This window comes from Balaenoptera acutorostrata, chromosome 13 (assembly GCF_949987535.1).
Source record: "Balaenoptera acutorostrata chromosome 13, mBalAcu1.1, whole genome shotgun sequence".
Taxonomy (NCBI): domain Eukaryota; kingdom Metazoa; phylum Chordata; class Mammalia; order Artiodactyla; family Balaenopteridae; genus Balaenoptera; species Balaenoptera acutorostrata.
This window is the reverse complement of record NC_080076.1, coordinates 5,721,518-5,748,702: the sequence shown is the minus strand read 5'-3', so window position 1 is coordinate 5,748,702 and position 27,185 is coordinate 5,721,518. Positions and strand designations below refer to the sequence as shown.

The window sequence follows — 27,185 nt, the reverse complement described above, 5'->3', positions numbered from 1 at the left end:
ATATATATAACTGAATCACTTTGCTGTACACCTGAAACTAACGCAATATTGTAAATCAAATATATTTAAATTTAAAAAAGAAAAAAATGTATATATCTTGTTTTCCTAGATTTAATAAATCCCTTCAGAAAGTCGTATCAAATTATATTTATTGCTTTAAAAATGTTTACTAAAACAACTTTTTGTTGTAGAAAAATCATAAAGTACTGATAATCAATAAGCCTCATCCTAAAAATAATCAGTTAATTGCACTGCCTTCTACACATATGTATTACATATATAATAGATACTGGATATTAAATATTTATCACACATGTTTACAAGAATATATTTGTAATGTACATGTGTTTTGCTTGCCACTTGCTTTTAGAATTTTATTTTTTAATATAGTTCATTGTCAGTATCCATCTAACACATCATCGTAACAGTTACAAGAATATAGGCATGTTTCAAGAACCATTTAACCAAGCCATTTAAGCAATTTTCATTTTTTAAATGATTCTAAACATTCTCACCACTAGTATCTATTCTTAGATTCATTTTTTAGATCAACAGGTAAGACCCTATTTTTGTTTTTTACCTGTTTTAGAATTTTGATATATAGCGCTAAATTAAGAAAACTTTTACTTTCCTGCCAGCATACATAAATTTTCATTTCACCACACCATCTCCCAAACTGGGTATTTCATCATTGCTAATTTTTTAAAACAATTTGATAGATGAAAATGATGTCTCATTCTTATTGAAATTTATGTCTTTTTGTTTACTAATATGAATAGGTGTTTGTTTCCTATACCAGTAGGCCATTTATGTTTCTCTATGAATTAATTGTTTACTTTGTTTGCCCCATTTTCTATTGTTATATAACATTTTCTTACTGTCTTATATAATCTGTATTCTTTTTTATTTATTGTTGCTTATTTATTATTTATTTTTATTGAAGTATAGTTGACTTACAATATTATAGTAGTTATATGTGTACAACATAGTGATTCAGTGGTTTTATAGATTATACACCATACAGTCTGTACTCTTTACAGGATAAAAATATTTGCCCACTGCCTATCCTTTATGTTGCTAATTGTCCTCCAGCTCAGCTTTTCCCTTTTATTTAAATTTAATTTAAATTAAATGTAAAAATTTAAATAATAATACATCTTGAATTTTGTATATTTGTATATAGTGATATGTTCCCTTACCCATAGTGTGTTTTATGTCTACTTTATTGAGATATGCCCAAACCTGACACACAGTCAGCAATTTCCCCATCATATTTTGTGTATTGTTGATATTTAAATCTATGCCATCTGGTATTTACACTGCTATAAGACATATATAAGTAAATAATTCCTGTATTAATAAAGTGATCTTAATCTTTTAAAAATACACCAATTCATAATGATGAGGCATGGAGATCTATACCCATAAAATGTCAATTTACATTTAAATCTATGTTGTAATTGGTCACATTGCTCCCTCTAGCACTTACAATTTTCTTTCCTTGCTGAAATACATACAGAATATAATGCCTTTTGATCTTAGCATTTACCCCAAACTTGTAAATGTGTTTTGCCTAGATTTTTCTAGAGGGAAAATTAAATATTATTGCTGTGAGCTGATTATTATCCACCTTTTTTTGGTGTATTTTCTCAGGGTGTTACTGACCTCTGTGCACTTTTACTGTAATAATCAAATTACAATCTATATATATATTTTTCCCTTTAGGAGCCATTAAATTTAGTTTATTGAGGTGATATGGTAATTTTACTGGTGCATTACAAAATGGGGAATTTGCACTATCTAGGACAGAATGCAAATTGGCTATACAAGAGGCAGATGGCAGGCCAAACCGTGTTCCAGACAAGAAAGGATAAGATAATAAAACTGAATAGTGAAATAATAAACAATTATGGTGACAGAAGAGTAAGGATCCTACTAGTATAAACAAACGCTGGAGAAAAAAAACTATACAAGAAGAGAATTTGGCTTCTTAGAATACAGTGTTTTAGTGGGCAATTTACTGAAGTAAATGAGAAAGTGTGTGGCGGGAGGGACAGAGTACCAGATACAAGGGAACGTTTTCTGAAGTGAGTTACACACTTGAATTCAATTTGAATGAGTGCAGCTGCACCTCAAGAGGAGCAACCCTCTTATTCATCTTCATGCCATCAGTGCCTGGGCACTTCCTTGTTTACTGAAGGAACGACAGAATGAATGGAGGAACACAAAGAAGTATAAAAATGAAAACTTATCAATGACTAGGTAAAACAGTAGTAGTTGCTCAACTTTTAGGGTCAAGCTGATGTTGGAGTGATTATTTTTCTTACACTGCCTACAATTCTATCTTGTCACATCTCGAACTACCAAATTTAGGAACAGTAATACATTACTAAATAACAATATATTTATTAATAGATTTAATCAATATATTAAGTAACGTATGTAGATTGCATTTGGGTTATCCATTCTATTAAAAAATACCCATCATTACAACAAATATCCTTCAGCTTTCTATTGCTGAGTAACAAATTATTACAAACTTTTGGGCTTAAAACAATACCCACTTAATATCTCCAGCTATGCAGGTCAGAAGTCTGGGTTGGGTGAGGTCTCTCTTTAGGATCTCATAAGGCTAAATCAAGGAGGCAGCTGTACTGGGTTCTCATGGGGAGCATGGAGGCCTCTTTCAAGCTCTTTCAGGCTGTTGGAAGAATTCAGTCTCTTGTGGCTGTAGAACCGAGGTTCCTGCTTTCTTGCTGGCTGCCAACTGGGGGACATTTTTTAGCCCCTAAAGGCCACCATCATTCTCTTGTCACATGGCCCTTTCTGTAACATGGCAGTGTGTTCCTTTAAGGCCAGCAGGAGTACTGGCTGCAGCTTATAATACCTCTGACTTCTTCCATCCCTGACCTTTAGAATTTCTTTTAAAAGGGCATAAAGATTATTATCAATATTTGTTGAGTATTGTCAGACCAACCAGGATATCTGGTACACTTCTATATATCAATAACAAACTATCCGAAAGAGAAATTAAGAAAACAATCCCATTTATAATTACATCACAATGAATAAAGTACCTAGGAATGAATTTAACCAAGGAGGTGAAAGACCTGTACTTGCAAAACTAGAAGACATTGGTGAAGGAAATTGAAGATGACACAAATGGAAAGCTACACCGTGCTCAAGGATTGAAAGAATTAGTATTGTTAAAATGTCCATCCTACCCACAGCAATATACAGGTTCAATGCAATTCCTGTCAAAATACCCATGGCATTTTTCACAGAACTAGAACAAATGATTCTAAAATTTGTATGGAACCGCAAAAGACCCCAAATAGTCGAAGCACTCTTGAAAAGAAAACTATACCTGGGGGTATCACATTCCCTGACTTCAAACTATACTACAAACTACAGTAATAGAAACAGTATGGCACAAAAACAGACACATAGATCAATGAAACAGAACAGAGAGCCCAGAAATGAACCCATACTTTCATACTTTCCCAAGACTCCCAAGAGTATCGTTTTATTACAGCATCAACTCAAAGTCCAAAATCTCATCTAAATCTCACCAGCTCAAAGTCTGAAATCTCACAATCTAAGTCATCTAAATATTGTGCAGACAAGGCTTCTGGGGGCAGTCCTTGAAGGAGTCTGGACTTCAGTTCCTGAGGTACAGTTCCTCTCCATGTGGACCCATGAAACCAAAGAGACAAGCCACCTTCCCCAAACTCCCAACACAATGGTTAGACAGGCATCAGAAAATTGTTACAGAGATTCTAATTCAAAGGAGAATGAAGAGTAAATAGGAGTCACTGGTCTACAACACTCTTGAAATCCAGCAGAGTAAATGCTGGATTTTTCTTGATTATAATTCCAGTTCTAGGACTATGCCTCTGTAGCTGTGGACTTTGCTCTCCAGGCTCTCAGTTGTGCTCCCTGAGTCATCCTTCTTTTCTCATGAAAAGTAACATGTATATGCAACTGAGTGGTAGTATCAGATTGCTTCAGGCCATTAGAGTTTTAGGGTTCTGATAACTGTTTTCATTTGGTTCTCTCCGTTCCTTTCAGTCCAAGCCGACAGTGTTTCTGCTGAAATAATTTTCTCAAGAGCCTTGTGGGTCTTGCTTGAAATTCACTGGGCTTTGTTCTCTTAGACAAATGCCACATCCATAAATCTATTTGAGAGAATCTTTTCACTTCCCTTGGTTACCACTGTAATGGCTGAGGGTCATTGCCCTTCCCCTCCTGGAGACCCTCTAGCTTGACTTAGAGGATCTATAAGGTCCAAATTTAACCTCTTCTTTGAAGGGCCTTTTAGTTACTAAACACTGAGATCTTTTGATATTTCTGATGGTTGGGCAAAGGTTATACAGTCATATTCAGCCTTTTTTCTCTGTCATATTTTCAGCGTCATTTCTAACTTTTAACATCTTTGCCACCTGGAGAAGCCGGGGCTTTAAAAACCATCCAGTCCTAATTCCTTTTAGTTTAATAATTCTTTAGATTTATTTCTCCCCTTCCTCATGTTACTATAAGCAGCAAGAGAAACCAGCCTATACCTCCACCACTTTTCTCAGTAATCTACTTAGTTATAGAGCCAATGTTTGTCACTTACAAGTCTGCCTTCTGACATCCCTGCAGGACACAATTTCGCTACACTTTCTGCCACTACAAAACAAGGATAGCCCATCCTCCAGTTTCTAATAAATACTCCTCACTTCTATCTGAGCCCCACTGGCAGCCCTCCAAGTCCAGGTATATTCTAACCACCTGTCTGAGGCAATTTAGGCTTTTTCTATCATTATTCTCAAAATTTAACCAACCTATGATCACTGCTTGATCCCAAACCTGCCTCCACCTATTAGGTATTGGTTATAGCAGCATCTCACATACAGTACCAAAATCTGCAATAGTGTTCTATTGCTGTGTAACAATCACCCCAATTTTAATATCTTAAAACCACACCCAATTTTCATCACACAATTTCAGAAGCTCAGGTACTGGATCCTTTGCTAGAATCTTACAAGGTGAAATCAAGGCATCGGTTGGGGCTGTGGTTTTCATCTGGTTCTCAGGGTTGTCTTCCTAGCTTATTTGGGTTGTTGGTAGAATTCAGTTCCTTGCAGTTATACAGCTGGGGTCCCCATTTACTTGCTAGTCAATGGCTAGGGATGGTCTCAGCTCCTAGAGTTCACCCCTGTAACAGGCAGGCAGTTCACAACATACCTGTTTGCTTTCTTCTTCCAGGCCAGCAGTCTTTCCGACTCATGCTTCACCTTATTTTGGGGAGCTCACCTGATGAGGTCAGGTCCACCCAAGATAATCTCCCCTTTAATGAACTCAAAATCAATTGACTAAGACCTTAGTTACATCTGCAAAATAACTTTTGCCATAGAATGTAATTTAATTACAAAATGATATTGTAGGGCTTCCCTGGTGGCGCAGTGGTTGAGAATCTGCCTGCTAATGCAGGGGACACGGGTTCGAGCCCTGGTCTGGGAAGATCCCACATGCCACGGAGCAGCTGGGCCCGTGAGCCACAATTGCTGAGCCTGCGCGTCTGGAGCCTGTGCCCCGCGACGGGAGGGGCCGCGATAGAGAAAGGCCCGCGCACCGCGATGAAGAGCGGTCCCCGCACCGCGATGAAGAGTGGCCCCCGCTTGCCGCAACTGGAGAAAGCCCTCGCACGAACCAAAGACCCAACACAGCCAAAAATAATAAATAAATAAATAAATAAGAAAATCCTTTAAAAAAAAAAAAAAAAAAAAAAAAAAAAAAAAATGATATTGTAGGATTCTGCGCCTTCCACAGAATCCTTCAATTCAACTCCTCTTCGAAATTAAATATTACTGTATGTATATTACTTTACTGTAAATAAATCTGTAGTTTAGACTATGGCCTTTTGCCATAAATTGATATGAAATGACATACATAATCTCATTTTAGCAAATTATTGTAAACATTATTCCCACATCTTTAAAATGAACAATTTTCTTTTCATCTCTTTTTACTTGCATGTCTGTTTTTAACAGAAATATGCTGCCCATTAATCAAGCATTAAGTGATTGAGATTTTATCATGGTGTAAATAAGAGCCGAAGAGCAGCTGAAGGTAGAACTTCAGAAGTCACAATGAGATATTACTATTGTATTCATTCATTCTAGTTACCGCAAATTCACGGTGTGTTCAGGAAAAGGCTGCATCAGAAAATCTGGCTTGTGACTCAATGTGAAGAGGTACATTTCGCTAATGTCTCCATTATACATATACAATACTTAAATATACAGTTCTATCATAATTGATCATGCGTTTTCATAAGTATGCTCAACATTGAAATTACACTAACTATAATCAATTTAAAAAATTTTAGATGATTTTTTTAGAACAAGACCAACGTCTTTATAAAAAGTGATGCAAATGTGTAAAACTCTATTCTTATAGGCAATCTTAAATTGAGTCACTAAAATAAAATATAGCATACTCTCAATATCAATGTGAGAATTATTCAAAGTATTCCGTCTTTATCTCAAGTTGGATTCATTCTTCTTTATCCTCAGCTGTGTTTCTAACGTGATTCTCCCTCATGATTGTTGATTTTTGACCCAAGAAAGCAAATTAGTCACAGTGGTTAATACATTTTCCTCTTCATTTCAGAATATATTTAAAGTTTAAATAAGTCATCTTTCTTAGAGAATACTATCCAAAATTAATACCTAAAAATTTGAGGTCTTTTTCGGGTGCCCACATATGTGTTCATCTCCATTGTATGAATTATTTAAGAGTGGACTGAGCATTCTGAGTAATCTGAGTACAAAATGCCATTTGAAGTATTAAAAAGACTATAATCTAATGAAGTAAGACAGTGCCTATTTGGTGATAACACTGATTGTTTGTTCTCTAGTTGATAGGTTTCAAAGTTGCTCTAAACATTTTTTTAGCAGCAGCCAACAGCAGTGTGATACCATTAATCAGGGCAGCAATCTCAGGCAGAGCTGAGAAAAGGCTGAGGTGAAGAGTTAGCAAGACAGTAGGGGCAGGAGTATGATATTTATAGGATCTATCTAGGGAAGATGTTATTTCTCATGACACAGTTGAAGGTAAATACTTCTCAATTCAGTGATCTTATATTCCTCCCATTATATTAGAGGATATTTTTCACTGTTGCAAATGTTGGCATTTAATCCAGACTTTTAAAATTCTTCTAAGGTGCCTGTGAAACCTCAAAGTGGGATGACTCATAGTAAGAATTTCTACGCCTCTCTCTTATACACTCATCCTTTCCCTTTACTGTAATTTATTCAGATACAAATGTAAAAATAAAATGAGTTGAAAATATATTCCCACTTGCATCCATTAGTCAGGTCTTACATTCTTGCCTCCGTGCTTTTTTCAAATCATTAAGCATGGTGTTGAGGGTATTCAGGGAAAGTCAGTTAACTTCCCTGGGTCTTTTCTTTTTCTGTTTGAATTCATAAAATGTTTGAGATAGAAATAGATGGCTTCTAAGCTCTTATCTAACTCCTAAAAATATCCTATGGTCCTAATATAAGACGTTTTGACAGATATTAGAATAGTGTTGAATATGCCCTAAGCACTTTTCAACACTGCACCGGGGATACCATCTAATAAACATAGGAACCAAGAAAAATATCAAGGTGGTTTCTCATTATTTGAGTAAGAAAAAGCTGGTCATTGATTCACATCTCTAATCTTTATTCCATATGTGTGTGTATGTGGAATAAAGATTAGAATCACCCGTTTCTGAATAAAAGAATTGATTGAAGTCTACTTCCTGTTGTTTTGAAATCTTTCCTCTCTTATCGGGAATACCTTGATTTCAAAGCAAAAATACTTAGCCTATACCCATATACTCCATCAAATGCTGACTTTGATAGTAGGCATGTAATAGTAGAATTCTGCACAGTTTTAGTCAAGGCAGAAAAAACAAAATATCATAACAAAACTGCATAGGCAACATGACACAGAGGATAAATTTGTTTCAATCAAAGCTTCTTGTAAATTTATGAGATAATCACGGAAACTGCTACGTAATACTCACTCAGATGAGAGTGATAAACCATCCATCCACTGTGTAGGAACATTAAGTGGCTTTCTTAGGGACAATACCCTGTTTCTTCTGGATTAGTCACTGAAAGTTCACCCACTTGAATGACTTCCAGAGATCATTTAATTACAGAATGAAAACTCTGTCTTTTAGCTCAAAAATATCTCTAACGATATATACACAGTATGATATAATTCACCATTTCTTATATAAGCAGAATTTTAAAGTCTCACAGGTCTTAATCTTCGAGATGAAAGGGACCTTAGACGTTAGCTAGTCTCCCTTTTCCCCTGTCCAACCTAGACACTTCCCCTACACCATTCACGCCCGATGAGAACCCATTTCTCATATATCCTTCTGTGGAACATCCTCTGTGGGAACCCATTCAATTTTGGAATATTGCAGCTCCTATGATCTAGACATTTCTTCTTCCTAAATTACACTCAAATGGTTTCCTATAATTAATTTAACAAACATTAATCTTACCTCTCAAACATTAATCCATATCACCCACCTAAGTGTAAGGTAGTTATCACATTTTGAACAAAAGGAATCTGTAAGATAAACATTCCTTCTCCTTTGCCCTTTTCCCATGATTCTAGATGCTTCTGCATCCTGGTCAGCCTCTTCTAATTGATGACTCTTCTCCTTAGTAATAACACCCAGAAGAGAACAGGCTATGCAATTTGCATTTTGACCAGGGCAACTTCCTACAGGAGTATCTTCTTTGAGCTGCTTATTGCATTTTCCTTAATATAAGCCAATACTGCATTAGATATTTTTTGTCAATTATTTAAAAAATTATTGGCTTATGTTGAGTTTGAATGCAATAAAACCTTAGGAAGTCCTAGGAGTCAGAGTTTCTTTACTTGATATATGAAACGTAAGAATACATATTTTAATTTATCCTTACTACATTTTATGGCATAGCTTTGACAAAAATTGCATATTTTTGTGATAGTTTTAAAAACTTGATTATATCAACTAGCATATTAACTAGAACTTCCATATGTGTTAAATTAGAAAGTTCTCAATCTGTGATTATCCAAGACTGACAAAAATATTGAATAAGGTACACTCTGCGTCTCACCAAAGGCACAATCGACCAGATACGGTAAAGCAATCATCGGTGAAAACACCAAATGTGCTATCTTATAGCCTGAATTTCTTCAAATTCTGAACAAGAAAATGATGAGGGTTTTTTGGCCAGATACCTTGCTGAAATAAAGATGCACTCGTTCTAACATTTTGATCAACTCCTGAAATGAAGACATAGATAGCAACATGCTGTTGAAATCTGCAATAATCTTGGGTGGGAGATTTAACATACTCTGTGATGGTATCAAGATTTAGAAAGACTGAGGGACATTCAGTACTTCTGGGGCCCTAGAATTCTCCAACTGGGTAATTAAAGAGCAACTTAAAGCCCAAACTATTTATTTATGATACAAAGTAATCGTCTAATACATTTAACATTTATGAATTGAAAAAACAGTGACTGCTGTGCCTATCACTGAGAAATCCTTGACATTTCAAAATCATTTTGTCTTTTCTGTTTTAAAAAAAATGTATAGTTTCAAATGGTAAAGTACTGATTCCTTGAAGCTGAATTTCTTAGGTTTATTTTTCATTTGTATAAATTTATTAAACATGAATTATTCAAAGCTTCTAAAGAACAGTTCAAACATATATCTATTAATATAATTTATTATTTGTTAGAACATGATTTTCTAAAATTTCTGTGCTTTGCCCATAACTCTGGGTGTCATCCATTGAACCGTTTAAACTATTTTCTGGAACTTTTTCTATTTACTCTCTTCCCAAGCAATTCTCCCTCTTTGCCTACTTTAATAGGAGCTCTGTAGTCACAGACCGATTTGAAATCAATGGGACGGCAAGAGGCTTACTAAAGAGAACCTACCAAATATTTCTGTGCAGGTTTTTAAGACTTAAAACTTCATTGGAAGCTGCTGTCCCAGTTCCATAGCTTGGTAGGAACTAAACCAACGACAAACAAAATTCATCATTTCCCAATTGAATAGTGTGACGTGTCTTAAGCAAGGCTATGATTTATATGCTGAGATAGGTAATCAAAAGGTAATATGTAACTCTCCTGTCCCTGGGCCAAAGTGAAGGAAAGGGAATCTCAGCGATGTGAACAACTTTTTAAGGCTCAGCCTGCTGTGCTCAAACTGCATGAAGAAAACACCATTAACAGTTTATGAGATTTGCATCATCTGACACATTTGAAGGATAAACAGTGAAGTGCAGAGATTCTTACGTTCTTGAAAGGATGTGAAGAGCATCTGAAACCGGCTGTTGCGACTGCCCTCGTCCGCCCACATGCGGATGACCCCGAGACCTGTACGGAGCATGACGTCATTGGCCACGGTGCTGCAGAACTTGGCTTTCAGATCCTCCACGGAGCTGCTTCCATCATACACCGCCACGAAATTCCTTTTGCATTCATTTGAATTCTGCATCTCATAGTCCAAGAATCGTAAGTAGATCTGTAAAACAACAAAGATAGGATAATTTCCCAGAATGAATATAGGAAAGTAGTTCACTAAGCACCAGAACTTCCTTTCTCTTTCTGTCTCACAAGACAGTCTTGATTGCAATCAATCTTATTATTTTTTCCCCGTGGAAAGTAAAGATGTATGACTCAGATCAACTTGTGTTTAAAATTGTTTTCAAATGTTATTGTCCTTTCTTTAGGTAAATGTACCATTTCCCATAGCTGAGTATTTTTACACAAATGATCCTTATTTCTTCTCCTAACTTATCTGGAATCAGTTATTAGTTTTCATACTTACACACTGTTTTATTTTAATCAGCACAAATGTGTTTTAAATATTCCTGATACATTTTTGTTATAGTTCCGTGGCTTCAATTTACTTCCAAAAATGCATGGAAAAAAATAATTTGTACTAATATCAAACAAAAACAGAAATGGTTTCAAAAGACAGTCTCTGATTTTACTTTGTTTAGATTATTTCACATAACTATGCTGCTTCATTTTTGAGGTTCAGAATATTTTAAAAGGCACAGCTAATCTATGATCATTCTCACCACAACAGGGTCAAGGAATCTTAAGTCCACATAAATAAAAATTAAATTAACACTTAATGAGTAAAAAGTACTGTATAACCTACTTTATAGATTACTGTTAAATACTCCCAACAACTCTATAAAGTGGCGCGTTTTATTGTCATGTTCAGGAAATGCAGACTCGGATGGTATAAATTGCAAATTAGACACAAGTTCCTTCAAACTCTCTAGTCCATAATCCTTCCACAATATTATACTGCTTCAGACATACTGTTTTAAGAGCAACAGATATTATTTGACTCTGCACAAATGTGCATTAAAAAATCACAAACAATTAATTCAACCAATGATAAATATGTATGTATAATGGGCTACTACTCAGACATAAAAAAGAACAAAATCCTGCCATTTGTGACAACATGGATGGACCTTGAAGGTATTATGCTTACATGAAGTAAGTCAGGTGGAGAGAGACAAATGTTATGATTTCACACATATGTGGAATCTATAAAACAAACAAACAAACAAAATCAAACTCTTCGATAGAAAAAACAGATTAGTTGTTACCAGAGGGGAAGTGAGTTGAGGGTGGGCAGAACAGGTGAAAGGGGTCAACTGTATGGGAATGGATGGTAACTGGACCTGTGGTGGTCACCACTCTGTAGAGTACACAGGTGGTAAATTATAATGCTGTACACCTGTAACTTATATAATAATAATATTAAAAAAAGAATCTTCCCTCCTCCCACTCCCCAACCACAGTGGCATGATTCTCCCTTTGTGCTAAAGTATTTTGAACATATTTTAAGTTTTAGTTACAGGTTATATGTACCTTTTGCTAAACTGTGTGTTCCTGAAAAGCTGGGGTGGTGGTGTACTTATTTGATTCTTAGTGTTACACCATGTGTTACGTATGTTAAGCACTCACTCCATAAAATTTGCACGGATGTACATTTAATGACCTACTGATTGGAAATTCTGTTTTCTTTATTAACTTCATTTTTTCAGCATCTGTCTCATATTTATTGGGCACCTATACACCAGACTTTGTTTTGAGTGCCATAAATCATGATAATTACATAGAATAATTGACATTTTATTATTTGCAGTAGAAAATGACATGCAAGAATTTTCAAAACAAGGTATTTATAACTCTAAACTTTGACATAAAAGCATATACATCATATGTTGCAGACTTATAAGGAATTGAGTGTAAATAAAATGTGAGTCTCAAGGCAGGAAATCCTCATATAACTCTCAGGAGGAAGAACAAAAAGAGAAAAATAGGGGGAAATGGACAAAACTAAGAAACAATTTAAAGCACTGTAGTTTCATTATGCTTTGCATGGTGAGCAGGTTTTCATGTATATGCAATCTGTAACATCTCAGTTGGAAGCTATCCCAAAATTCCCAAATACTTTGATACTGACTTTAAATTAACTGCCGTTACTGCAATCTTATAAAACATACAGCCTAAGAAAGCCTGCCTGTTCTTCATTCCTCCGTCATTGCTTTGTTTTATTCTATGAAAAGTTCAAATATTACTCATGTAGCCCATCTTGGATCCACTCTTCCCAACCAAATGTTACATTCCTGAAAATTAACCAGAAAATTCTAAATTGTCCACCCTAGGAAGGCATATCTGAAAATGTTAAACCTTCCAAGTTTCTACTAACTGGTTTGTTTTTCAAATTTTCACAAGGATTTGTAAAAAGGAACTGGGTCTGTAGTTAGATGACCTTTACCAGGAAGCTGGAGCACAGGAGACAAAATAGCTTGCTCAAGGAAAATAAGTAAATCAACGTGAGAGCCTTAAATAGTATTAAAATTCCAAACTTTTGTTTTAAAGAGCTCTTCATTAGCCCCATCCTGAAAAAAAGTAAACAAATTGAAAACACTATAAAAATATAAAAAATGTAAATACCTATAAAATCTAGGTATTCTTAGAAAGTAAAAAAGTTGTTAAATGCAACAAAAATCAAATATATATCTATATTCTCAAAAACTATACAATGACTCCAACATAGTTTATTAGACCTCAAAAGAATACGCAATTACAATTGTAAACATACATAGTTACTAACAGGAGAAAACACTGAGTAGGGTAACTGAAAACCCCTCCCTCCAATGTTCTTACAAAGCTATAAAAAGCAAACACCATCCCCACAGAAAGAAAAATAAAGTAATCGTTTGACTAATTCAAGAAAGAAAGATATTTGATCCTGTGACATTTTCAGGTTGAGTGATTCAGTGGCCGAGTATGTCTGAACAATTATTTCAGAAACACAACTTAACATACTAACTTAGTATTTGCATCGTGTACTGGCAATAACTTAAGACATTGAGCTAACGCATTATTTCACTCAACTCTCTCAACAGTAATACACACTATTATTATAACTATTTTAAAATGAAAAAACACACCGAGGTTTAGAAAAGCTAAGTAACTTTCTCAAAGTGACACAGGCCCTTTAGTAATAGATTGGTATTGAACTCAGATATGCCTGACACTTTTCTCTTTAGTATCAAACTTTACAGCCTCATATAACTTTTTGAAAATTTTCAAAGACTGATATTCCAGAAAGAAAGTTATAGTCTTGAATAAAAACAAACTCCAGCAAAATCGACAAATAAGCAAGCAAAGCAAAACCATTTCTATTTTTGTAAAGGGGCTAAGAAACATATTGACGATTGAGATATGAATAACATTCACAGAAAATAAATGTGTCTCTCTGAAGTAAATGGCTGTCTTAAATTTTCTTTAAAAATAAGATTATCTTATAGAAGAATACTGCTGTGGTTAGAAAGACAATTTGCATATTTGGCCCATGTTTTCTAATTTGACAGTTCTAGAGAGTGTGAACTTCCACGGGAGGTGAATGGTTTGCATTCTTACTTGAAGGGCAATGGCTGAAGTCTAAGAAACTTCTGTATCTAAAGACTATTCTTATTAGACAGAATACTATTCATAGAGGAAGTGAACAATTACAGTCACTAGGTTTTATATATTCACTTCTGAAGCATTCAATCATTTAAAAAAATTTTTTTAATAGTTTAAAAAAAGAAATAAAATATTCCAGTGGGTATTAGCTTTACTGGGTACAGAGCTGTTACTGCAAAAGCCAAATGCCATTAGCCAGAAAAGTGATCAAGTTTTCCCACACTAGCTATAGTATATATCATATAAAAACCCTCCCTACATTAGGATTTAAATGATATCTCATCAGCTTAAAGCTTATGCCATAATATCACTAAGGGGAAGAATGTCATATGACAATGTTTTTACTTAAGGTAGAAAACCACAGAAAGCTCGTTAGTCTCTCTGCTGAAGAAAAGAGAAAGTGATAAACAGAATCATATATAACTCCAGTAAAATAGTCAGATTACAATCTCCTCTCCGTGAATCATTTTGATGCATTCTTCTTTCTAATCAATCACAAAGAGTTTGAGCTGACAAGATGATTTATTGAATAGGACGTGGGAGGCTTCAGAACACATAAACAATTTCTAGTAATATCTGTCTTCCAAATCACACTAATGTAGAGAGCAGAATCCCTTTCGTATACTTAAAGCAAGTAAATCTAGCTAATGATTTACTAAGTTAATATACTTCTTACAAACGTGTAATAGCAACCATTCAACCGGCTCTCTCCTCTCATGTCACAGTGATATGCAAAATACAAACATTGTTTGGCGCAATTATTTAAGATTTGCCAGAAAAGTTTTCTCCATGATAAATACAAATTAAATACATCACCGTCTGAGAAACACTAACCACGGTTTCCATATTGCTTTACACTTTGATAAATAAAGCTACATTCTAAAAAGTGTGTAGCCCAAGACTTCTGTGGTTGCTTTTTATTTGTGGCTGGACTTGCCAGGCCTTATAATTTTAGGTAGCATATCCCATGAATTTGGAGGATAGCACTTTATTTGGAGGAAAAAACCAGAACATCATACTATTGAAAAAGCACACACCCCACACAACAAACCCAGATAAAACCATATTAAAATGATTTTCCGGCATGCACAGACAAGTATCAAAATATTTCAGGTCCACCTGAGTAACCCTCCAAAATCTGATGCTACAAAACTGAGATTTCATTTAAAAACAAACTTGAACCATAACATTGGTAGTTATCTCATCAGTTAAGATTTTCAATCTGTTTACCCAATTTTTATCTTCATTTTGGAGATAATAAGGGCAGACTCAATCTTTAGAAGCCATAAACTTATCATTGTCATCAATTATTGTTGCCACCCTCCGCCTGTTGCATTAATTTTCTCCTTGATCCCATAACAAATTACCACAAATTGAGCAGCTTTAAACAATGCCCATATATTATCGATAGGTTAGAAGTATTGGTGAGCTGAACTTTGGTTTTTTTGCTAAGGTCACATGAGGCTGAAAACTCAACTTCACTATAAAAGATTGATTTATTGCATTTGTCAAGTTTTTCTGTTTTTTATACTAATTTTAATCAAAGTATTTTGAATTAAGTAACATTTAAAAATTAATTTGAAGTTTTAAATGATGGATAATTAATAAAAGCTAGTTTTATTCTCCCAAGACCTTAATCATTAAATTAATTATCTTCATGTATACACTTCTAAAAGTCTTTTGACTTATTTATTTTCTTATCTTAACAAATTTGACAATTTCCCCAAAGAGTGTGGTTTTGTGACATGACACTGGACTTCGAGTCAGGACATGGAGAACTGGCTTCAGGCCTTTTACTAACTAATCAAATATTTAAGCAGTTACTTACCACAGATTCATCATGTTTTGGTCTTAAAAGGAGTTTAATATTATCTATGCCAAAAAATTACTTGACTTTTTAATTATTATACAAAATCCCTGCCAAACTTTACTTGGATTCCTCCCGTGGACTCTCATTTGATCTTTGGGCATCTCCATTATTAAAATAAAAAACAAAAACCTTCTTTATATTGAATATTTCTCTAGATTCGAGCATACAAATAAATTGCAGTACTTGAAAACATGCAGATTAAGCCTTATCCTCTTATTTCTGTCTCCTAACAGTTCTTCAAATGTTTGAAGATTGTCACCATGTCCATTTTTCTAGATATATATATACATCAGTTTATTTTTTCCACGAGTTTTAACTGAATGACAGATTTTTCTTGGTACTGGTATCTAGAGAGAAATAAGTCTCAGCCTTCATGAAATTAACATTGTTAGCACGATTGGCTCATCCAACGGTCTTCTCTAGTGGTTCTTTACTGGACCAGATCCAGAACTAGACACCATAATACTCTCCTACTACCCTTGCTCTAGAATCTGTATGAAAACCAAAGCATTGCTTACAGAGGCATATTTCAACATCCCATTGTTAACCAACTTCACTATCCTGACTCAACGTATTTATCTGTTAAAAGAGCACATCAATAACAGATTTCCAACTTTCTTTCTGGCTCTGGTATCCCAGTTTCTAAGAAATCTGGGTTAATCACATTCTAATTAAAGGTGATCATTTGTATTACAATTCTCAAACAAAGGAAATATCAGATATTGTATTTTCTGTTTATGAAAAGGCTGAGAAGCAATATACACTTGATGTAAATTCTAATAGAACCCCAGTAAGCTATTTAGCACTTTCATTGTGTAATATGTTTCACTAGTTATCATTCAAATATTCGCATAAGCCATTTCAGGTTTAACTTGTGCTTTGATAGTCTGTTCTCCGAGGCTGCTAGGAACTCCATATAAATAGAAAGCCCACATAGGCTGTCATCTCCAGTTCTTGCTTTTCTGGACAGTTATTCAAAGCCACTTCCTATCCCTTAACCTTTAATTTAACAGAGAAAGTCTGTCACAATAGAGCCATCTTTGTCCAGCTCTGCAGGCGGCTTACCCTTTGGGTCACAGAATGCCAAATTCTGTAACAGGCAGGTACATTGGGTATTGTTGTTCTGCAATTGTACAGAAGACAGTCTATTTACCAGCTGGAAGGAAATGGTTGTGTGTTTGCAATTCCATAGAAACTGTCTCTTTGACACTGAGGTGACAAAGGTGCTAGTTATGACCATGAGGTGGGACACAAATATTCCCTGTTGAAAAAAAATCTAAAACATCTTTCACTCATAGAGTTTAAGGAAAATAAATAGCACATGTGAACCCACAGATTGTGTAAGGGAGCATAATAAACTGCAATCAGCTCTCACATCATCTTTGTAGTGGGTTGGGTTTTATGTCACCAGTAGCCTTGGATTTCTTTTTGAAGGAGGAATCACTGTGTCTTTCTTCATAATGCAATTAACTTTTTAAAGACTTGTTCAGATGCAAAGAGACCTGCAGTGGCAAAGCTGGAACTTGGACCATGGTCTGAATCTCCATTACCAGAAGCTCGGGGAAAGTGTTCCACACTTCCAAATTATATGCAAACCCCAAAGACATATTCATGGGAAATCAAGTGAAGAAGGACAAAAATATTTCCTGAAATACCACCTCCCTCAGAGATGAGTTTTATTTTTCCCTCATCCTAAATATCCAGCCACCAAATTTTTTTGTATCTAGCTTGAGGTGTTAACACCTCTGTCTTTTCTAGACAGGGAAAATCTGTTTTTCAAAAATGCAGATCTGATCACATCACTTTCCTGTTTCACACTCTTCCGTGTATCACTAATGCACTCAGGATAAATCTGGGCTCTTTAGGGGAATGGACAGAGCCCTTCGGCTTAACCACTCACCTCCATAGTTCTGCTTTCATTTGGTCACATGCAGTTACTTTAATTCCTGAAAAAGCATGCTCTCTTATGATCCCATGACCTTACAGATGCTATTCACTTTACATGGAGAGTCTTTCCCACCTTGTCTACCTGACAGCACCATTTCTCATTAAGATTCAGAGGACGCCCTGCAATGCAATTTGATTCCACCTTTGATTTCCCTCACCAGCTATATGTGGTCTTTTCCCTCACTCTACTACACCTTATAAATATCTTAATGATCTTGTCATATTCCATGGATTATTTTGATACATAGTTGTCTAAGGATTAAACTGGAAACATGAGGACAGCGTAATTTTTCATTTCCTCAGCATAGTGCTTGGGAGTTTATAGCATCATTAAGTCAATTAATTAAATAATAGACTGTTTCAACCTCAATAAATGGGCAACTCCAAATCTAATAACTCAGTAAAGCTTGGTTGTAACTATATTCTATAAATGAAGGATGACAATAAAGGGAGAATAAGCAAATAATAGACACTCTAAACCTGTGACAGCTACTGGCACAAAATTACTCATCCCAATATTTCTTAAGATACATCCATAATAGAATGAATAGGGTTGTTCTAAACAAGTGTTTCCAAAACAGTGATCTGAGTCTGAATCTGGCCCACAATATATTTACTTTAATGCATCTAATGTTTCCCACTTTTAAAATTTATCGTCAACATCTAAAAATCAAGGTAATCAGGGACTTCCCTGGCAGTCCAGTGGTTAAGACTCCATGCTTCCACTGCAGGGGACATGCGTTTGATCACTGGCCGGGGAACTAAGATCCCACACGCCGCGCAGCATGGCCAAAAAATTAAAAAAAAAAAAAAATCAAGGTAATCAACATAAAACCTAGATTTGGGGCATATTAGGAAAAAAATGGAGGACTTGGTGATGCTGGACCAACATTTTCTCATGATGATCATCAAGGAGTTTAATAGGCAGTTAAGGACCCACTGTCCCTTTTTCATGGCCCTGGTCACCACTGTCCCTCAGCCCTATTGCAGGTTTATTTTATATTCCAGAGACACATGACTTTGGGAGCCCTGGACAATTTCTTCCATAGATATGATTTTAGGTTAAAAAGCAAGTAAACTACAGACACTGACAATAAGGACATAAGTTATGCTCAGAATCATAGCTTATATATGACATTTCAATGCATTTTTCAGAGAGGTAGATTTACCCCAGAGTCTCTTATCCAGGTTATCCAATGAGCTCTTCAACATCCTCTCCATATTATTTATGACCTTGAAAGTTACATTAAACAGAGGAAGACGATTTGCAATTCAATACGAAAAGAAAATGATAGCTTATGATTGCACTCTGAAATGAACGAAGCATGTCCAGTTGGTTCAAAGCAGTGCACGCTGGAGACACTTTGCAAGCCAACTGTCAAACCTGCATTTCACCTTAAGACTGACCTTGGATCGTGGAGGTGCTCGGATGTACCACTTGCAATCAACGGCCTCGCTAGCAGAAGCTTTGCCTTCCTTCATAATTTGTATAGACTCCACAATGCCTTCAGGGCCGCCCATCTCAAACTCACACGCTAAATAACGAAATGCCAAACAAACATACAAAAATGGAGCTTGAGTAATAAACCGAAAGTATATATCATAGCAGAAAACAAAGGCCTCTGAACAGTATTAAATATCTATTTTACCAACCTGGTAATGGTTTCAAAACTCCAAGGTCCTTAAAGTCAGGATCTTAAAAATTGAGAAAAAGACAATTAGTCTTATTCTGCATTTATGACTTAAAATGAGGTTGAGTAAGATACCATTAAATTATTCAGGAATCTGCCTTATAAAACATACTAGGGGAAATCAAATGATTAAATAAAAAGTGCATGATAATGTTAAGACTGAAATGTTAATTTACATAATGTAATATTATTACTACAGGATTTTTATCAATTAAAAGAAGCCATTTTAAAAAACCTCCCCATGTCATTCCTTCATCTAATAACCAAGTAAAAATCTTACTCATTTTCTTTATAATCAGACAACAGATGTTTTTGTAAAATGTATCCATAGATAAATCAAGGTTTGGGTAAACTTCCATCTCTTCTAGATACAATTATTTTGTCTGATTTAAAAGATTCAATTTCAACTGAAATACTGGAAGCACAAAGTTAAGATGTAAATCCTAGGGTCCTTCTCCCCTGGCTGACTCCACTATCCTGTTTTCATCAAATCTTCTACCGTAACTTTTCATCCCATGCTGGTTTTCAAACTACCACTCAGTCTTCTGTTACGTCTACTCAATATCCAGTCTCTCCCCAGTCTTCTCAATCTACTCCAGTCCAGGAATCTGTCCTTCTCTGCTCATTTGTGCGCTTCAGGGAAGCTTGATTTATCATGAGCCTCTGAAACATCTCAATTGTTATAAGCCAAAAACGGTAGTCTCATTTCCATTTCCTGGAATTGATTTTGAGGTTGGTATACAGCCAGGGTAACATAAAGGTGAGCCTACTGGAGGGCTTCTGAGAACGTTTTCCTTGATAATAAATAGACATAAGGCATACAGTTTTCCCAGCTCAAGTTGTGGTCATGTTTGTGTTGGCGCCTTTGGGATCATGTGTGGTGGGCAACTTGTGATGTTGACAGATGCTAAGGTAAGAAAATGCTGACTCTTATGATGAGCAGAATAGAACCATGGAGAACCGTGAGTCCTTAAGAATATCACTGGGGCCCTGTATTCACCTCGTCTGGAGTTGCACTTCTCTGGGCTTCTTGCTTTTTTGAAACAATACACATGCCTATAGTCTCAGTGACTTTGAATTGATTTTCTTGTATTTATGGGTGAGGGCGTCAGAGGCTATGATTCATCTTGGAGGCACATGGTATTCAATTTAAAAGATGATTGTGAATTTTAATTTCTTTTTGCTACTATGGTATTAGTGATAAATCAAAAATCTTACAAAGTTAGAAATGTTTCATAAGACACCACTCAATAATAGTCTAGGGCTGAAATATGAAAGGGTAGCACTCTTTCTGGATAGAATTAGTTCTGGATATTAAGACCATGTGTGCATGTGTGTCCGTGTGTACCTAAATGTGCTTCCTAGTGCGTCTGTGTGTGAACGCACCAAATCCATAACTGCAGGCTGATTTTACTAGGGTACTTATCGTCACTACAGGTTTTTTTTTTTTTCTACTAAGTAAAGAAAATATTTAATTTTTTTTGTGTTTGTTTTTGAACAGTAGTGTGCACTGATCTGTTGAATCTGAAAGTCCTGGATTGGCCCCCCTACAATTTAGTTATATCACCTATTTAGACTCACTTTATTGCAGGACACTATTAGAATACCAGTGGTAATAAATTTTGAATCAAGATACAAATTCCTTTGTATAACTGTTTGAAAACAGTTCTTTTGCTTTTTTGGAAAAGAAAGACAGAAAGAAATACCTGTATGCAATATCCATGAAAGAAACAGAAATGAGGACAACATAGTTTATTTGGATCAGGCCTCCTCCTGTCAGAGATTTTTTCCTTCATCTAAATCAATGGATATTTGGTTATTCTTTCAAGAAATGTATATGTAATACCTACTATGTACAAGAAAAGAACAGTTTTGTATAGAATTACTCAGATTGGCTGTCACAATTAAGCAGTGTTATTGGTATTGAAGAGACCCACCCATCAAGCTTGCCTACCCCAGTTATCTGGATTCTTTATTATTTATTATATCCTTTTTACTATTTTTCGTAATGGTCATTATTGCTACTCACTATCTCCTTTTTGATGAGGATGTTTCAGTCTTGCATGGCTGTTGCTATGATTATGTAGTTAGCAACATAATTTGTTGCCTGTGAGAATGTAGTTAGTATTCTGTTCTCTAGTTTGATGGCGAAGATTTGTCATCTTTATAACTCATGCTAGACAACGTTGAGAGAAATTCCAGTTCTGAGAATTGAAAATGTATTTTTGTCATTGTATTAATGGTGAGAGCACTGATTGTTTAAAAAAAATCTTTAGGAAAAAGTCATTTCTGCAATTCCATTTGAATTAGGCACCAGTAATATCACAATCACAATAACACATGGCCCCTACGAGCTGCAAAATAAATGACAGAAAATAAACAACACAATCATTTTTAAAAACACCCTACACTGAATTTAAGAATATCGAGATTGACTTATTGCTTCAGGGTGTCCAGGGCAATGACATAAATTATTATGCAGAAGCACAATGACCTTGGACTTAATAGTCATCTACTACTCTACAGCTCCCCAAATCCCACTAAGCAACCTGAATAAACTTTTAGAAATACAAATCAAATCATGAAATGCACCTGGCTTTCCATTGCCCTTAAGTTAAAGCCACAACTCTTTGTAATAGACTATAAAGTCCTGTGTGTTCTTGGCCCAGACCACCTGGGCCAACACACCCTAGACTGCTAATCTCTGCTCTTTCCTCTCAAAACACGAGGACCCTTTCTATTTCTACAACATTCTAGGCTGTTCTCCTCAGCAATTTGATCTTGCTCTTTTCTCTGTCTTCAGCATCCCTCCCCAGGGCTCCGCACCTGTGAATCTTTCTTATTCTTCAGTTCTTGGCTCAAATATCTCTGAGGAAAGGTCTTCCTGGATGACCCTCTCCAAGGCAGCATTGACTCCCGCTTTCTTTTCTCCCTTCATGGTTTCTTTTATCACAATTCACTATTATTTTGCCAGTTGTTAGCTTTTTATTGACCACTTACTCCCACTAGACTATAAGGAAGTACGCTCTACAGGGGCCTTTATGTCTATTCTTCCTCCCTTTATCCAGGACCAAGGACACTGCTTGGACAGAGTGCGTGCACAATAAATGTCATTGAATGTTATTGAATTTACATTACACTGACTTGATTTTCTTATATTGTTGACATATGTACAATGCTTTATACCTACACTTTTCCAATGCAGAGGCTCTCACAGGAAATCTATCAAAATTAGGTGCTATATTCAAGACTGACCTCCTATTTACTAAACCTGCATCTTTTTCTTCCTGGCACACAGCTGACTATGTTTCCAGCCTCCCTTGCCACTGGGGATACCATGTCTAATGAAATGTGGACAAAGCGTTGAAGTTTACTTGAAGGCTGGGCTCATACAAACTTCTTGAAAAAATTATCCACTCCCACTTTTGCTCTCCCCTGGTCAACCTCAGAAGGCAGACATTGACGACGTAGAACCCCATCAGCTCCAATTCCTAAATGAATGTGTGGAGAATTAATTTTCCTGATTAGGCTAAATGAGCAAGAAGTAAACTTCAATAATGTGAAATTACTGAGGTTTTAGATTGTTTGTTGTTGTTATTACAGCTATTATTCCCCTAACCCAGCGTTGTTCAAGGCTGAAGTTATGGTCAAGGGCCCCTAGGACCCTTTCATGAGACCCAAAGGCTAAAGTGTTTTATAATCCTACTAAAATGACATGTTATATTTAATTTTCCCTGCTATAATCCCTGTAACCCCATTTTTGTCTGATACATTCTAATTTTGAAATCTTGAATTTTGTCTTGAGCCTACATGGAAGCACAGCTAGAATTAGTACATTTCTCTGTCCTATTTTATAAATACACACACATAGATAAAAGTGTAAGTATTATGAAATTTAACAGTATTTCCCCTGAAATAAAATATATTTATAATATAGGTTTCTTACTGTGAAGGATGGACATTTGTCAGAGATGGAGGAGACTAAACCTCACTTTCTCCATCGCCATTACACTGTCTATATTCAAAGTTTGAGAAAACAATGAAACTGATATTTCAAAGCGGTCTCTTATTTATGGAAAGGAGAAATCTACTCTGAATAAAATGAAAAAGCTTCACATAAGAAATGAAAAGAAGACAAAAGCTATCTTTCCTTCAGCTTTATTGATGTCAATAATTTGCCCTATTGTGATTTAGGAAGAAAAATATCTTCTGGTAGTTTTATTGTGACAGTTTGATTGAACATTATTTTGAGACAAATAATTGTTTGGGAAGTATTGAATATTTTAAATGTAGATGTAATATGCTCTTTAAAAGCTAAAACTCTCTCAGTATTGTGTGTGCCTCTCCAGCCACTGTGACAATTTACCTTGTAAGATGCTTTGGTGGCTTTTGCATATCTAGTTTGAAAGCTATAACAGCTAATTTTCGGATTTTAAAGAGTTCATCACATTTATGGTTGAAAAATTCAGTTCTTTTTCTTTAATGATCGACCTCAAAATTATGCCACAACTGAACAAATGCAATAATACCATTCAAAAATGTCCTATTGCATAACAGTCAGTTAAATTTTAACATCTCTGAAGCCTGGAAAAGAACAGATTTCATTATACTTTTGTTTCTTATTTAGAGTTTAGTTCATTTTCTTTGGAGTAGATCCTTCACTTTCATGAGTCAGAGGACTCTGTTATTCCAATTTCTTTTTCAGCATTGTTAGATGTTAAACTGTGCAGTTGGGTTGAGAAAGCAAGTCTTCAGATTTTCCTAATAAAGGTCTACAATGAGTCTTTAAATATTAAACAAAAATAATAATTTTTTATTTTATGGTGAAATAACACGTTAATATAATAGTTATAAAAGTATATGAGATAATGTTATATAATTATATAGTTATTACATATAACTTTTTATTTGGGAAAATTTTGAATAAACAAAAAATAATATTGCAAAACAAAACAAAAACAAAAGCTAAAAGTCATTTGTTACACTTTTCAAATTAAAAATGACAGTCACTGAAACATGTTACCAAGTAGGTTATTGTATCGTATTGGCTGGAGAAGCACACATAAGACCTGAGAAACTAATAAAGCAACGCCTTTAGTCAGCTGCCATTGCTGAATGTCTACTGGTTGAAAAGTAGTTAAAAAAAAAAAGACAAACCCAGGACACCGTTGCTTTCCAACCATATAGTAACTTGCTGATAGAAAGTTTTAGCTTTAAACAAGAAAACAGAGTTAATATCTTTCTACAGAACCTTACTTTTGTCTAACAGATAGACAGATGTACAGACATGGCTAAGCTTGCTTATTTTCCTTGAATTCGTTCAGTGTCAGCATGGACCAATCATCATAGATCTTCTTTCATGCGAATGCTTGGCAACAAATGCAAGAAGTACTGAAATATCCAAATGTTGGATGACTTTTAAATCTTATGACATACTGAAACATCTGTGTTGACAATTGCATTGATAGTGCAAAGGCAGCGGTGAATAAAACTGCTGATGCTTTATCCCGAATCAAGACAATGGCACCAAACCTTAGCTATTAGTATTCATTGTATAATTCATCTCCATGCATTCTCGGGGGTAAAAAAACAATTTTACTTTAAAGTCTCCTTGATGAGGCACTCAAAATTGCTAATTTTTAAAAAATGTACCATTTTGAATACATATCTTTTCTGCAGGAAGAACACAGTGAATCTGCTGACTTTTCTGCAGGAAGAACATAGTGAATCTGTTGACTTTAAGGAAAACAAATTGAAAATATTTGCTGCCAAAGATAAAATTCCACCTCTGAGCAAACAAAAATGTATCCATCACTGTGTATCTGACAGTTCCTCATACTTAAATAATTTTCCGTGTGATTGTTGTTTATGTGAACAAGTGTGCTTTTTGACATTGAATAATGAAATATGTTCGTATTTGGAAGAGTAGCACAACCATGATCCAATAACTGTCATCTAGTGATGTTTGGTGTTAAATAATTATGCATGGGTAAAAGAGGCTTTTGAAGAGCAAAATACATTAATAGATGTTAATGTTAACAGAATACAAAAACTCCATTGATACAGTTTCACATTCCCCATTTCAACTAACCTTTAAGAAACTATCACTTTTTGAGGTTTGCGCTAGTATCCATCTGAAAAGGCTATGAAAACACTCTTCCCTTTTCCATCTACATTTCTCTGTGAGGCTGAATTTTCTTCATATACTTCAACCATAAGAACACACTGCAAAGATGTAATGCAGAGGCACACGTGAGAATCTAGCTGTCCCCTAATAAACTAGACATTAGATTTACAAAAACGTGAAACAATGTAATTCCCCTAATTATTATTTTAATATTTATTAATAGATATGTTCACTTTCACCAGTTTTTTAAATATGCTTTATGTTAACACATAATTGGTTTTCAGGGTAATTTTTCTATGAATTAATAAATAGCTATTTAAAATTTTATCAGTTTAAATGTCTAATATAAATATTGAATGATATAGCTAAATAAGCTGAAGCATTTTGAGGTCTTCAGTATTTTTTTAAGAGAAGATAGGGCTTTTGAGACCAAAATATTTCAGAACTTCTGCCTGAACGAACCCCATCTTTGAATTATGGGTAAATGCCTTCTCCCAACAAAAATCTAACTTACAATTTATCAACTCAGGACTGTGCAATTCATTTATTTTACATTCCAAGGAAATTTCCACAATGCTAGCCACATTGTAGTTGGACTTTCAGTAAATTATTGTTTATCTGATTAGATTATGACTAAATCAAAATCAGAGGCATCTGCATTTTACAAATGAACAAAACTGGGGTTCAACAACTTTAGAAAAATAAACTTGTTCTGATCCAAAACCTAAACCTAAAACTTTGAACAAATCACTAAGTGGTTCTGAAACATATTTTTCTTAGCTAAAATCAAGATGCTGGTTTAGGCTTTCATAGCACAAGTGTGCCGTTATATCACAGAGCACAGTAGCGTTGCTAGAACAATTATTGGAAAATGTAATTGCCTGACGTGGCCATGTAACTATACCTGCAAAACCCTCTGATTATAGAAATCAACTTTGATACTTTAATATGTTTGCAATGCACAGCTCAACCACCTGATGGGCTAGTCTTAGAGAAAGATAATCAATATTTTCATCAAATTTCCACCATCTCACACATCCTGAATTTTGTCATGAGCTCCTCATGTCTCCACTTCTCATCTCTGCTTACTTTTGAAAGCCTGTAATGTCTGTACGTGTATCTTTATTAAATCAGCTTTTGCATCAAAACTAACTGCCCACTTCAATGGGTACTTTCCTGTCCTATTTTACCTGCCTTCAGCCCATCACTGTCGACACCTTGCTTCCTAGTCAAGATTTAAAAGCACTGTTTGTGGTTTTGGAAATCAGTTAACTGAATTTAAGATGCTGTTTGAAAAATCGATTGCAAAAAAACAAAAGCAAAAACTTGACAGCGCAGTACTAAGATAGCTTGCATCATCATAGTATTTTACTAATGCAATTTTATTTCACTCTTCTCTAGAAGAAACATCTTTCTAGTACAAAATTCATAGCACAATTATTTTAAGCCTCTTTTAAAGCATTACTGTTATCTATGACAATTACAGCTTC

The 27,185-nt window shown here is 35.1% G+C and overlaps 1 protein-coding gene across 2 annotated transcripts in view; it reads right to left on the bottom strand.

The window, feature by feature from the left end:
* The window catches only part of NETO1 (neuropilin and tolloid like 1), a 100,280-nt gene that overhangs the window by 26,888 nt on the left and 46,207 nt on the right, over positions 1–27,185 (bottom strand). For both annotated transcript variants that reach the window (XM_057526936.1, XM_057526935.1), the window contains exons 5-7: positions 19,531–19,572; positions 19,285–19,412; positions 10,350–10,578 (exon numbers count right to left, since the gene is read on the bottom strand). In XM_057526936.1, the coding sequence (XP_057382919.1) occupies positions 10,350–10,578; positions 19,285–19,412; positions 19,531–19,572 (399 nt within the window). The remainder of the gene's footprint in view (positions 1–10,349; positions 10,579–19,284; positions 19,413–19,530; positions 19,573–27,185) is intronic.